This window comes from Haliotis asinina, chromosome 3, assembly GCF_037392515.1.
Source record: "Haliotis asinina isolate JCU_RB_2024 chromosome 3, JCU_Hal_asi_v2, whole genome shotgun sequence".
Lineage (NCBI taxonomy): Eukaryota > Metazoa > Mollusca > Gastropoda > Lepetellida > Haliotidae > Haliotis > Haliotis asinina.
The window spans coordinates 3,098,194-3,112,871 of NC_090282.1; the positions used below are offsets into that span (position 1 = coordinate 3,098,194).

Consider the following 14,678-nt stretch of genomic DNA (forward strand, 5'->3'; position numbering starts at 1 on the left):
TATGGATAACCACATCATGATTTCCACCTGACGAAGGGGTAAGAACTAGCCCAGAAACATAGTAACAAATAAACCAAGAATTTGTTATCCATAAGATTTGCCTCATATTACCACACTTACTTCTAACATGCCTCATGAAGAACCTCAGAAAAGAACTTACAGGTGATACAAGCAGAATCACTAATTGGAGTGTGCATATTATGAATTGTAACAAAATATTTACAAACTGTCTGGCAGAGAATAATTAGCATCAAGATTGGTTTGTTCAAAAATAATCAACTGGAATGGTTCTGATATTCATTGTAAACATTAAACACAAGCACAAGAATGATCTGACCAACTTGAGACATTTTCAGTTTGACAATGTTAGACAGAGGTCTATGCTGTAACAGACAAATGTTACAGAGAGGGATCTCCCAGACACTACCACACAAATATAAACATTGTATACAGCACCATTGTCTTCATTACCAGCACTGATCTAATCATGTTGTCACTTGTCACACAGGTGTACACAAGAAAAAACAGCCTTAGAACAATGTGATTATATATGCTGTATATTATGTTTGGTGGTGCATTACGCAAGCAATGGGACAGGATTAACGGAAGCAGGGTGGTAGGTGGGATTGGCAGGTGCCCCTAGGGGCCAGCTTGTAGGTGTTAGGACAGTGGTGAGGAACCGCTGCACTAGACAGAAACTACCATCACAAATCTAGGTGGCAGTATCAACCAGTGTGTGTATTCAAACAAATGTGTGTGTCTAGTGGACTACAGTGGCCAAGTCCAGTAAGAACTGGTAGTGAGATGTATATCCTGACTTTTCGACATGCTGTCTAAAAACACCATAGCTGAAACTAGGTAGATCCAGAGGGGTCAAGAACAATCAATCCCCACTTTGGATCATTTAATACACCAGATAATCATATTCCCATGCTTATTATTGCCAGTGTTTGATAATTCCTGAATCCATTGTAGTAGACATGCTATAGAGTGAGACTGCACACTTGCCCTTTACCAAGAGAGATAATGTCAGATCTGCCACATATGCAAGTTACGTATTTTGAACAAGAAGCATCAGCAAATTTGAGTACATTGATACATGTGTAAGAAATAACTGCAGACTAATACATACGCTTTGGTCAAAGAACTGTGGATAATTCATAAACTTCTGAAAGGTAAAAAGAAAAGAACTTTGACAACAGATTCTCTTGAGGCCGTGGATGCTCATCTGGCTAAAAATTAACAACAGAATACAACACTAAGTGACCTACATTTAAGCTCTGTCAATTGTATTTATCTTGTGTGGTTTAGAAAAGACAGTTGAAAGAAATTTAGTATTTAAGGCTTGGGCACAACAAGTAAATTGTGTTCGTCAGTTTTTGTCTCAGCTGAAGCCAACAGAAAACAAAGAGTGAGACAATGTTCATTAGTCAATAGCAACATTAACATGACCAAATGTCACCCCAAACAGTTTCGTCTAAAGTTTGAATTCATATCATAAATTCAGAAAACAGTTTAAGATATTACATATACTTTCCACACATTTTGATTTTGACGAACATTATATACTTTGTTGGACCCCAAGTAGTATCATCATGTAACACTGACCCTCATGACATTCTGCTGCATGACACGCTGGTAGTCATCGTTGATGCGGTCGTATTTGTCATCCCCACGTAGGCCCTGGGCATATGGGTCCTGCTCAATAGGCTCTGGACTCTCACAGCCCTTGTGTTCCTTCTTGTTGAGAGCCTGCAACAACCCAGCACACCATTCACACACAATACATGGCTTCTGCTGCAGCAAATATGCTCATACATTATGTAAACAGAAATTACACTCTTTGTATGATAATGTATAGATCTAATATATCTATTTTATACTTCACTTCAAAGATAGTAGATGTTTGTTTTATCTTATACAACATAGTGTATCTCATCAAGTTTCTTGACAAATGATACTTGACAGTGTATAATGTGGCTACATAACTTGTCACTACGTGAACTGATGCCTAGATAAATATCTTTTCTACATGACATTAATTCAAAGTATGATTCCCTCCCAAACCTGCAAACACAATATCACTTACAAATGTTGCTTTAAGAAAAGGAAAAAACATGACGAAGGAGGGATTTTCCCAACTCTGCATGTCTACATCTGCTACCAAAGCCAAAGAGAAGTGTTTCATCCAATGTATGAACCATCATGAATGTAAAACACAAATATATATTATTTCAATTTGTGCAAATGTTTTGTGTACATGTAGTAAGCAGGACAATATCAATGGAACAATCTGCAAATGGTGGAACAGCCAGTGTCAGCTGGAATGCAACTGGCAGCCAGCACCTTGCCTTGCACGCACAATGCACAAACTACCCATTTCCTGCACATGCACTAACCACAGGTACCCACGGTTCACACTGACAAACGATCTCATTCTTCACAGCGATACTTCGTAGCCTTATGGATAAAGATAAAACCACCAAGCTAGAGAAGGAAGGGTTGCAAGTTCAAAATCAGCTTATAAAGATGTTTCCAAAACATTTCCCAGGTAATGCTCCTCTGACTGATAGTAACCATCACAGAATAGTGTCCACAGATACACACATTCATACTGATGTCCACAGATACATAGATAGTCCTCTAACAGATATATACCACTGTCTTCAGATACAGACTTATAACACTACAGTTATATATTCATATCCTGTGACACACCAACATAGTCCTCTAACAGATATATACCACTGTCTTCAGGTACAGACTTCCATAGATTCATATCAATATTCTTGAACATGCAGGCTTACACCAATCTCCTTCGACATATTAATAATATTCTCCTTACATTTTCGTACATGATCCCTGCACACAGATTTACTAGCCATGCCCTTAGTTTTAAAACAATGCTGCAAGATTCATAACAGTGTTCTTTACGTTTATACCACTGTCTTCACATTTACAATCAAGTCTTTATTTGTTAAATTTATAACCAAATCTTTATTTGTTAGATTTATAACCAAGACTTTATATTGTTAGATTTATAACCAAGACGTTATATCGTTAGATTTATAACCAAGACTTTATATTGTTAGGTTTAGACTTATAAGCAAGTCTTTATATTGTTAGATTTATAAGCAAGTCTGTAGTTGTATAAATTGCTCTCCACCTTTGGTATTAACCTGTGCACCTCCTACAGGTGACACCACACTAAATGTATTTCATTTATCAAATATCTTCAAAGACGACCTTAAGACAAATAATCCACCCTTTCTCCTGACTTTATTTCTCCTCTTTCAGCAATAAATGTGGTAACTAAGCTGACTCCAACTTCAAATAAGCATGTCACTCCAGGCTCGGCTTGTGTTAATTCAGGTGAAGAATCGCTCCCACCATCTCACTTATTCTGATCAACTCGATAACTTTCCCTAAAAGCTTAACAAGCACTTGCCAAGTCCACATTCGAAGCAATTTACACAAATATCTCCTGAAAGATCTTTCCGCATAAAGGTCGGAGTGAATTTTCAATATTTCTGAGCCAGTCAGATAATGAGTTGATTGCTGGCCTCAAGCGGAGCATATTCACTGTGGCACTACTGGCTCTTCTGAACTGTGTGCAGGCTGTCTGAATGTGGGTCACTGTGTTCCACAGAGGTAGATTCTATATCACAAAGTTCTGGTTGTAAAGTATTTGACTCACACTTGAGTTATTTCGGGCCAGCCACTGACTATTTATAGTGTGGTGCCTCGGCTGTGACTATTTTAGGTAACTGGATCGATATGTTATCATGACGTTCCAAACCAAAAGCTATATGCCAGTAACAGGGAGTACACCAGCTCACACAGCCTGACATTCTGGCAATTCAGATGAGGTTATATATAAAATAGTCTGGGTTATTTCTGTTAACTGGAATATCTTGGTTTAATTTAGAAGCACCAAAAACTACTGTTTCTATTATTAAACCCATAAACATTAGCCCTACAACAACCTCGCGCCTGCCCAATCCCACATACAATTTGGCAACCTTCAAGGAACAACATGTAGAAAGTAACATAGGAACAAAATCTGTTCTAAAATGTGGACTTTACACACTCTGTTCAGTTGCTGCAACCCCTAAGAAGAGGGACTGACTTATAAAGGTAAGTCTGACTTTGGTGAGATTGATGACTACCCACACGTCTTCTAAAATAGACTCATTACAGGTAATTAATTTCTGTCATCATTAGTGCCTAATGTGACCTGGATATTCTGGTTCCGAGGCCAAGCCCAGAAACCTGATTTATGAATGGAGATTAACCTATTATGGGATATTATGGAATAATATCCCTGTATACTGCTTGTCAACTTCAATATTCCGATAAACGAAGCCCTCCTAATGCTATCACAGACAGGGAAAGACCTTCTTAGTTTCTGACCATGTCTGTGCAGCCATGTACTGCTGATAAATGTGATGTGTAAGTCTTCCGTGGGGAGGCAACGATATAGACCTACTTTCTATAGAGTTCATTCAGACCAGGATTTGCTCATGTGGAAGTGGCATTAACTCGCCAATACATTAGTACAGATAAATTTGATGAATTTCTCTAACGTCATTATATGTTTTTATCCTCAGTGTTCATTATGCTTTCAATCACATATCAAGTTATATTTAGGAATAAATATGAAATTATATCAAAAGTACTTTTAGTAAAGACAAAGATTTGTTGTTTCAGTTTGGGTTAATATTACTTCGATATCTGACTGTCAGGGGAAAACAATGAAGTCAACATTTTCACTGGCCAGGTGAATTATCTCATTTGACGACAGGAGAGTCAAAGTAACATATTGCATTTCATACAGTGTCTGACAAGCGATTACATTTACTACTTCGACTGACTAACGTACTATATTACAATTAATTCTTTACTGACATTTATGATGACATTTAAAATTTTTACCACCAACATGAAATATTACATTTAATATCCTGACTAACAGATTAACATATTACATTACCAGCTTGACTCACAGGAAAATATAGTACATTTCATATCTTGACTAAGGGTTTAATATATAACAAAACAAAAAGCTGACTCACATTGTAATGAATTACTTTTCTTATCTTGACTCAAAATTCAGTATATGACATTAATACCTGGACTGACAACATGAGGTATCATATTTCATACTCTGTCAGTAAATGTACCAATGCAATTACTACAGTGAAATGTGGACTAATGCCTGAACTGTACGACACTCTGCAGACACACACACCCAAACAGGAGGCCTACAGGCAGGCAGACAGAGAACCTATACAGTATTCAATCCCCCTCTACCCATGGCCTCTTGTAACTATTTGTGACAACAATTCCCTGTTAAGTCATAATGCACCAATGATTACTATTCATTTTTGATAATCATAAAATCTCAAGTTGAGAAATGTTTGATAATGTTTCAACATTTTCACAATCCAAAGTGTTACAAGACTTGAATTTGTTGAAGGTTGACAAGGGAGATAACCACATTTTGTTCAGTACTTGCGCACTGCTCTTCTCCTAAGGATTCAGTATACTGGGAAAGTACTGTGTTTATGTACATGAAAAAACTCTATCACTTAAATAAATTCAGGTATAAATGAACATGCATTAACAATATTATGGATTCTGATTTACAATGAAACTTGCAACCAGACTATGTATTGTATGTGTAATTTAAGATTTGCCGACATGGCATTTCTAGTATCATCTGCTGACGGCCATGATCAAAATTCATGATAGCATGTATTGTGAGCACACCTCCCTACACAAGCTTTGGGATAAAAACTGTGTGCTCTTTACTCCAGGTTTTGTTTTAAACATATTTTATTCAAAAATTAAATGGATTGGGCATAAGTTATCCAACTTAGGAACGTCCTCTCCAAGGCAATATAGTACTGTTGAGAAAAATAAGTACCTGACATCTTTAACACTAAAGACTAAACATCAAACTTAGTTTTGACAATGTCACCATTCAACGAGCTAAAGATTTATCAGTCTGGAACTTATTCAACAGCAGCTGTAATATTGCGCCAGTTATGTAAAAGCATCCAAAGTCTTGATGCTTGCTATCCCAGCCTGCACTCCCCGATCTCCCTAATCTGTATTTGAAGCGTGTAGATGACAATCCCGTGATCTGTGTGGTACTGAAGGTTTAGTTGAGTGCAGATTTGTGTACTAGGCAGTGATTCAACACTGCATCCCAAAAGTCAAAACAAATATCTTTGACCCCAGTCACTCTTCTAACTATTATTCATCAATGTAATTTTAGAAAATTACACCACTGATGCTTATGTCTGAGAATCATTAGTTCTAAAAAATGAAAATTCAAACCACACTTAGTTGGGGTTTTTTTTAGTCCTACAAGAAACAGGCTGAGAAAACATGAGCCGGATATTGGCTGAGTGAACGTATCTGACAAGACCATGTTCTCATGTTCTCATGTTCACTACAGAGGGTTCCTCTTCTCATCTGTCTATCTACCTCTGTGACCTAATTACCCATTTATGGGCTGGAGGTTGTAAACAAACAGCTCTGTGTGGGGAACGATGCTGTGGGGAATGATGCTGCTGCTGCAGGAGATGCTGATGAGGATGAAGATTCAATACTTGAGGGTCTACATGGGGAGGGCACTCAGCTCAAACTTCCTATTACATGTATTTTCTATGTAATGGAGAGATCACTTCAATCTGTGGTTGCTGGAAGTTGACCCACCAACCCCTGAAGTGATTCTTCTCAGTCAGGACTTGGTTGTGGTCTATATGTCATTCTGCTTGATCTTTGAGCAGTATTACATCTTACTTGTATTAATATACACCATTAGAATATGGCAGTGAATTCCTGGCACTGGACCAACTGCATTAGCACAATAGCATGACTTCAGTATAATGGATTAAAGATGGTGAAAGAGTCCCCAGAACTAACTCCTAATCTATTGTTTATTACATTACAACTTTCTCTCGTACGCCCTTTCCCTAATGTAGGTTTCATGTGTTGAAAAGAGTAAGCTAGGTTTTGTAATCTAGATTGGTTTTGGTTTCATAATGTATGTTTTCTACACTGAATGACACCCCATCAATATACTTGGCAGCCTCCTCTGTAACAGACACTGGACTCTTGACGCACCTGGTTTAACTACTGTCTCCTCCCTCCGATACAATTACTAAAGATCTCATCTTCATCTTTAATAATCCCCAGTTGTTACACAATATCCTCAAAACATGTGATCACTAGGTAAAGTCTGTGCCTAAAACCATTAACACGACATACAAGAATGAGATAAAAAATCTCATGCATCTCCATTATACGGAATGACCTGATTTGTACTTCTAATACATCACCTGATAAAATGATGTTCACCTGTGACTTGAAATCACCGTCAGTTGTGCACTCAGTCACCTCAACAGTATCAGACACATCGAAAATAAAAACACATAAGCTGACTAGAAGTACACTGACTGACACAGCATGCCACTCAATGTCTTCAGTCCCTTTCAAACCCCAGTGAGATCTTTATCACGTATGTTCATGCAGTATATCCTGGTATTGCTGTGTAAACATCTCACAAAAGATATCTCATCTCAACAGTAAGTGAGCATCTACCTCAATTCAAAACACACAATATGCCCATGGTGTGGAGGTTCATCCCTCTCACTAGCCTCAACCTCCCAGCCAGAGGCCATGTTGCTGTAGTTTAACCCCTGCTTGGATGGCTCACCCTGGAGATGGATGTTTGCACCCACTGCCCTCCTCCTGCAAGGTGTTTCCTCTGCTGGGTACCCGGCAGTGCAAGGTGTTTCCTCTGTTTGGTACCCAGCAATGCAAGGTGTTTCCTCTGCTGGGTACCCGGCAGTGCAAGGTGTTTCTTCTGCTGGGTACCCAGCAGTGCAAGGCATACCCTGGCATGCCACACCACCTTTTCACCAGGCACTTCATGTCAGGAACAGCCACTTTCCATATCATAAATATATTTGCTTATTTTATGGGTGAGTTCCATGTGACTTTCTTGAATGAGAACATAACCATCTCCTTCCTGGACTTAGTACTGTTTATATAGATAACAAAAAGACATGGTCTAAGTCACACTTGTTGCCATGGAAACACGAAAAATATTTTATTAAGAATGCCCAAACTACCAAAAGGCACTAATGCACCACCAGATCTTCTATGTGCCAATTTTGTTGAAGAAATATTGAATCGTTTTAAAGTTCTGCTCCGGAAAAGAGAAAAGTGCAGGGACGGACGGATGGATCGACAGACGGGGATAACAAACTTAACAAAAGAAGATAGAAGAGTGAGTGATGAGTGAGTATAGTTTTATGCTGTGTTTTGCAATATTCCAGAATTAACACAGCAGTGCAATGAGGAGAATCAAACCCAGGTCTTCGGTATGACATGCAAATACCTTAACCACTAGGCTACCCCACTAAGAGAACACCCTGTATTTTTCTAGGACTACGCTCCTATAGGAACTATTATCACTGTTTAACATCCTGTGCAAGGTATAGATATTCAAGACAAACTGCTCTGTAGCTGGGGTATAACTGCTTCAAGGGAATAGCCTGACTGGAAATATTACAGCTGAACGGAATAGTGTGAAGTGAACTTATAGACCCTGTACTCCAAACGGGTTTTTTCAGATACAACAGAACACATACACTCATCCCTCGCCATAACGCGGGTCTTGGGGTCCATGGATGACCATAAAAACATTTTATTTGAGAATGAAAACATATATATGTACGGGAAACTTGCAATCCAAAAGACATGATAATTTAATCATTCCTACTATGCTACCTGTTATTCAACTAAGCCGGAAATCACGATCAGCTGTGCACAGATGTTTTGGTCCAATGTACCGGTGATTCAGGTGAAAATGATCCGATAATATTATATCAAAGAATTTCTATTTCATTATCAGAATATTTTATACATTAAGCAGTTATTGTAAAACATATATCATATACTGCTATCGGTCTAGTATAAAATGCATTTTTCTGCAAACATATTTAACATAACAATGAACACAGGCCGTTACTGGTCTGGATACATTTGACGTAGGAGATAGTTTGATAAGTCACTGCTGACTTTCTGCGGTAATTACACCTTTGATTGTAAAAAACAATTTAATTGTTAAAAATGACTTCAGTGAGTCAATAACGCGTCTTGGAATCCATGGATTATGAGGTTGTATTCTGCTCGTATTCTGCTCGTAGTTGCTAAGGGAACTGTGAAATTGCTGATATCGCAGTATGCGCGAACAACGGACCCTTACGAATGTGATAAGCGGAAGTTGTGCGCGTATGGAATAGGTTAATGCCATTCTCTCACAGTGTCTCCGTTGGTTCAGAAATGATGAATAGAAATGGGATTGATTTTAATCAAATAAAATGTGTTTTCTGACACCATACATTCTCGGATGACTGTGTTTAATAATCACGCTATTTCGCGATGTGTTGCATCACAGCTGACATTGTAAGTACTCGTCGTAACTCAACTGATGGCATGTCTTGTCTTTCATAAGTTACTACAACGATGTTGGTATGATTATTATTGAGAAAACTGCATGTTTTAAGCATCTGAAACACACTGGATATGTACGATAAACATGTCAGTTGCCATCCGCACTGAATTTCACTAGTTTACATTATTTACCAGAGTGCAACAGCGGAATTGTTGATGAGCTATTTTCGATTTCGCGAAGCCACTGAAGGGATGATCGCAGTTCAACTTTTTTTATGGGAGCCACGGATTACCCCACGGTTTAACCGAATCCGCGGTATCGTGAAGCGAGTTATTGCGAGGGATGACTGTACAGCAGTAATAACAAAAAGTTTCATGGCAAGGTGAATTAAATTCTTTGAAACTTCTAATTTTTAGTGGCTTTGTTGATAAAACTATGTTAGCTCCTGAACAAGCATTCATCTGAAGTTTACGGCTTTCATATAAAGATACCACTGAGTTTGTTGCCTTCATAATCTATATAGGGAGAATATACACACTTCTGGACTATGTTTCTAAAGTTTGTATATAAAGGGAGTATGTTTTAGTCTTGGTTTTAATTTGACCTGCTGTAATACAAACACATATGCTCAAGGGTGGCAATTTTCTGCTGATCCACAGATTTCTCCCACTCAATGGCACAATGTTAATAGATTTTCCTCTTGCCACCCCTGTATGCTAGTCAAAAGCTTGATGAGGGCATTACATCTTTAATAGATTTTACCCTATCAAGCATTATAAGCAATCAGTACAGTTAATAGAATTATTCTAATCCAACGTTAAGCAGTAAATCTCCAGTAGATGACTTATAATACTTATGTTATCATGACTTACAATGCTTGCGTTATCACCTAAAATATAATGCTTGTGTAATCACAAAACTTACAATTTTTGTGACATCACATCACCTACAATGCTTGTATTATCACATCACCTACAATGCTTGTGTTATCACATCACCTACAATACATGTGTTTGGACATCACCTACAATGCATGTGTTAAGACATCACCTACAATGCTTGTGTTATCACATCACTTACAATGCTTGTGTTATCACATCACTTACAATGCTTGTGTTATCACATCACCTACAATGCTTGTGTTATCACATCACCTACAATGCTTGTGTTATCACATCACCTACAATGCTTGTGTTATCACATCACCTACAATGCTTGTGTTATCACATCACTTACAATGCTTGTGTTATCACATCACCTACAATGCTTGTGTTATCACATCACCTACAATGCTTGTGTTATCCCACAGGCTTGCAGTCATATCGCCCATACTACTTCTTTACCTGACCAATGATACAACTGGGACATCACTTGCTCATATGACTGCATTCTACATCATCTCATAAACTTCAGCCTGAAATAACTGCCTGACATAAACACATGTTCACTTAGTGACAATATTCTCCACAGACCCATCACTTACACTGTGTGCATCCCATAATGGCAATATGTCTCATTACAATTGCCTCCTCACATACAAGTATATGTTTCCTGACCTGAGAGTATCTCACAACAGAGACAGCGTCTCACAAAACAAATGCATGCTGGGATCATTAATGTACCAAATGTAGAAGTCACGTCATCAGAAAATTCACATTTCACCCAAAAATATCTCCAGATAAAACAGAGTGCCACGAAAAGACAATATTTTATTATCATTGAGCAATAACTGCATAATAAGTTGTGTTACAAGCGCAAACCATGTATGCTAAGTCAACAAAAAGCACTTCAATATGTTTTCCACGAACTAACAAGAGAACACCTTTTGAGTGAAACTGTGCCATCTCAGATCAAGTTGTCAACTACGTCACAAATATCGAAACAAACAAGTCTCACCAACTTCCCCCTCTGATCCCAAAAAAGCTAACACTGAAATGTCTCCATGTAAGTGCTGCGATGACATTATTGTGATGCTGACGGCGGCCCCTCCATCCTCCCCCACTCACCTCAATGATGTCCTTATTTGTGCGGCTCTCGTGTGGTTCATTATACTCAGTGTATTTCAGAAGGACTTTGTCCATATCAGTGCTGGCATACTGGAACAGCTTGTTGGAGCCATTGAAGATGATGAGGGCGATCTCACAGTCACATAACACACTCAGCTCGTAAGCTTTCTTCATCAATCCAAACTTTCGCTTGGTGAAAGTAACCTGCAAAGAATTATCAAAATATTAAGATCATAAACCTAAACATAATCCATGGAGGACCAGACGAACCAATGATCAATGGCTGTACAACTACCAACTATTAACAGCCTGTACAACTACCAACTATTGACAGCCTGTACACTATCAGCTATAATAGCCTGTACACTACCACCTGTAACAGCTTGTACAACTACCAACTATTGACAGCCTGTACACTATCAGCTATAATAGCCTGTACACTACCACCTGTAACAACCTGTACACTACCACCTGTAACAGCCTGTACACTACCAGCTACAATGGCCTGTACACTACCAGCTATAATGGCCTGTACACTACCACTTGTAACAGCCTGTACACTACCAGCTACAATGGCCTGTACACTACCAGCTACAATGGCCTGTACACTACCACTTGTAACAGCCTGTACACTACCAGCTACAATGGCCTGTACACTACCAGCTACAATGGCCTGTACACTACCACCTGTAACAGCCTGTACACTACCAGCTATAATGGCCTGTACACCACCAGCTACAGTAACAGTCTGTACACTACCAGCTACTATAATAGCCTTAGACTAGCACCTAGTCTCTGAAATGAACATATTTCACTGAAAAAAATGTTCATTGTGAAAAAAATAATATAATGAAATGAAGCCCTGAGACTTTTTTCATTTTCAGCTGTTTGAAGCTAAGGAAACCTAGACTTGCCACATTTTCTAGACTTGCATGGACTTTCTTGGATATATATACTTCAGGGTCTATACGACAGACTATAATAGCCTGTACACAACCAGATACAATAGCCGGTACACTACCACCTACAATATCCTGTACACTACCAGCTACAATAATAGCCTGTACACTACCAGCTATAACAGCCTGTACACTACCAGCTATAACATCCTGTACACTACCAGCTATGATATCCTGTACACTACCAGCAATGATATCCTGTACACTACCAGCTATGATATCCTGTACACTACCAGCTATGGGAGAATCACTCACGAATACTAAAATATTTAAAACTTAAGTTTTGAGGAAACAAGGTTATCTCCCCCTCTAGCCTTTTAAGAGGACACAAAAAACAAACAAAATACATCTGTAACACCTGGTGTCCATGCCTCAGTGACTGGAACAGGAAGTATCACACCTTTTAACTGCTATAAATTAACAATAAGTTCATGTTGTTAGCTATAAATCTCACACTGCAAGCACGTGTGGATGAAACAGATGATAATAGGAAAATCGGCCATTTTTAAACATACAATTCCCAATATCTAACATCATCAAGCACATCATGGGGACACGTTTCGCATCTGATTGTCTATATCTGTATTGCCAGCAAAAACATATTTTTCAAAATTTGTTGTATGAAGCAAAATCCATTAGCCAAGAAATGAACATACAGAGTGTGTGCCTCACTTCTCACTTACATCACAACAGGTCTCACCCTCCTAAAAAAATTCAGAGACATTTATTCAAACAATATCATTTTTAACCACTGACAGACTAGTGTTCATGGATATGTTTATAAATTTCTGCACACCATGAACCAGATGTGACAGTTGGAGACAGAGAGTCAACACCAACAATCATCCTTAATTTTCTGCACTTCACAGGATATCAAGAAGTATTAACAGAATAGCTTGAATTGCCATTGTCAGCTTAAGCAGCACCTCTTCAAACTATTGCATAATGTTCACAGTCCAGACAGATGCACCTCTATAAATACTCTAGCCAATCAAATCCCACATAACACATTGTCTCCCTTTTCATTGGCTGTAATAAGGCAGGTGACCAATGACAACAAACATTACAAAAGATGGGGCAAGGAGTATTGTTTGGGCTACCACTAATGACACCCAATCAGTGTTTAATCACACAACTTAAACCAAGAAGCCAATTTAAGGGAATCATTTTGATTAAAGGCAATGGCATCAAAACAGATTCTTCAATGAAAGACAGGTGTGTCCAAGTGGCATTGTGTCTCACCATCTGTCTGGAGACACAGCATATCTCAGGTCAAAGGTCACATTCCCTCAACCATCATGAAATAGAACATAATTCCTTGAATGGATAGAAGTAATTAACACCAAAATATCACATCTGTACATTTTAACACAAGATTATCAGAATTTATCAGAAAATTGCCATTTCTTCACACAAAAATTTCAGAATATCACTACTCTTACACACAATATCATAAGGAAATCAGAACCTACTGATAGTCCAGACAGTGGAACTTAGTCACTGTCAATAGATGTCAATAGAAACATTGGTATGTTGTAACATCTGATATAGCAATATGTCACAGCTACATTGTAACACGAGGTATAGCAGGCAGGACAATGATGTAGAGTCAATATGTCACAGCTACATTGTAACACGAGGTACAGCAGACAGGACAATGATGTTGAGTTAATATGTCACAGCTACATTGTAACATGAGGTATAGCAGACAGGACAATGATGTAGAGTTAATGTCACAGCTACATTGTAACACGAGGTACAGCAGACAGGACAATGATGTTGAGTTAATATGTCACAGCTACATTGTAACATGAGGTATAGCAGACAGGACAATGATGTAGAGTTAATGTCACAGCTACATTGTAACACGAGGTATAGCAGACAGGACAATGATGTAGAGTCAATATGTCACAGATACATTGTAATACAAAGTAAAGCAGACAGGACAATGATCTTGTTCATAATGCTGTCAAGATCTGTTAATGTTGCTTGCATAAAAATTCTACAAATGTAAAATTCGACCTTTTAATCTGAATTCCAAACATTTCATGAAAAATAAGTATGTTTATATGTTTTCTCAAGCATTAAACTCAGTAAATATCTCACATACAATGTTTCACCTATGGCAAGAACCCAGGTAACCTGAACTGTTTACACATAGACCAAATAAGACTAGGATGTTTTGCTACTGGTTTCAACACAACAGCCACAAAAGTTTAAGCATAATGTTCCAAAACT

At 38.2% G+C, this 14,678-nt stretch overlaps 1 protein-coding gene across 9 annotated transcripts in view; it reads right to left on the bottom strand.

The window, feature by feature from the left end:
* LOC137277309 (myocyte-specific enhancer factor 2A-like) overlaps positions 1-14,678 on the bottom strand; it is a 113,184-nt gene that overhangs the window by 10,908 nt on the left and 87,598 nt on the right. For all 9 annotated transcript variants that reach the window (XM_067808969.1, XM_067808968.1, XM_067808971.1 and 6 more), the window contains 3 exons: positions 11,482-11,685; positions 1,609-1,752; positions 1,133-1,168 (listed from right to left, as the gene is read on the bottom strand). In XM_067808969.1, coding sequence (XP_067665070.1) covers positions 1,133-1,168; positions 1,609-1,752; positions 11,482-11,685 — 384 coding nt within the window. The remainder of the gene's footprint in view (positions 1-1,132; positions 1,169-1,608; positions 1,753-11,481; positions 11,686-14,678) is intronic.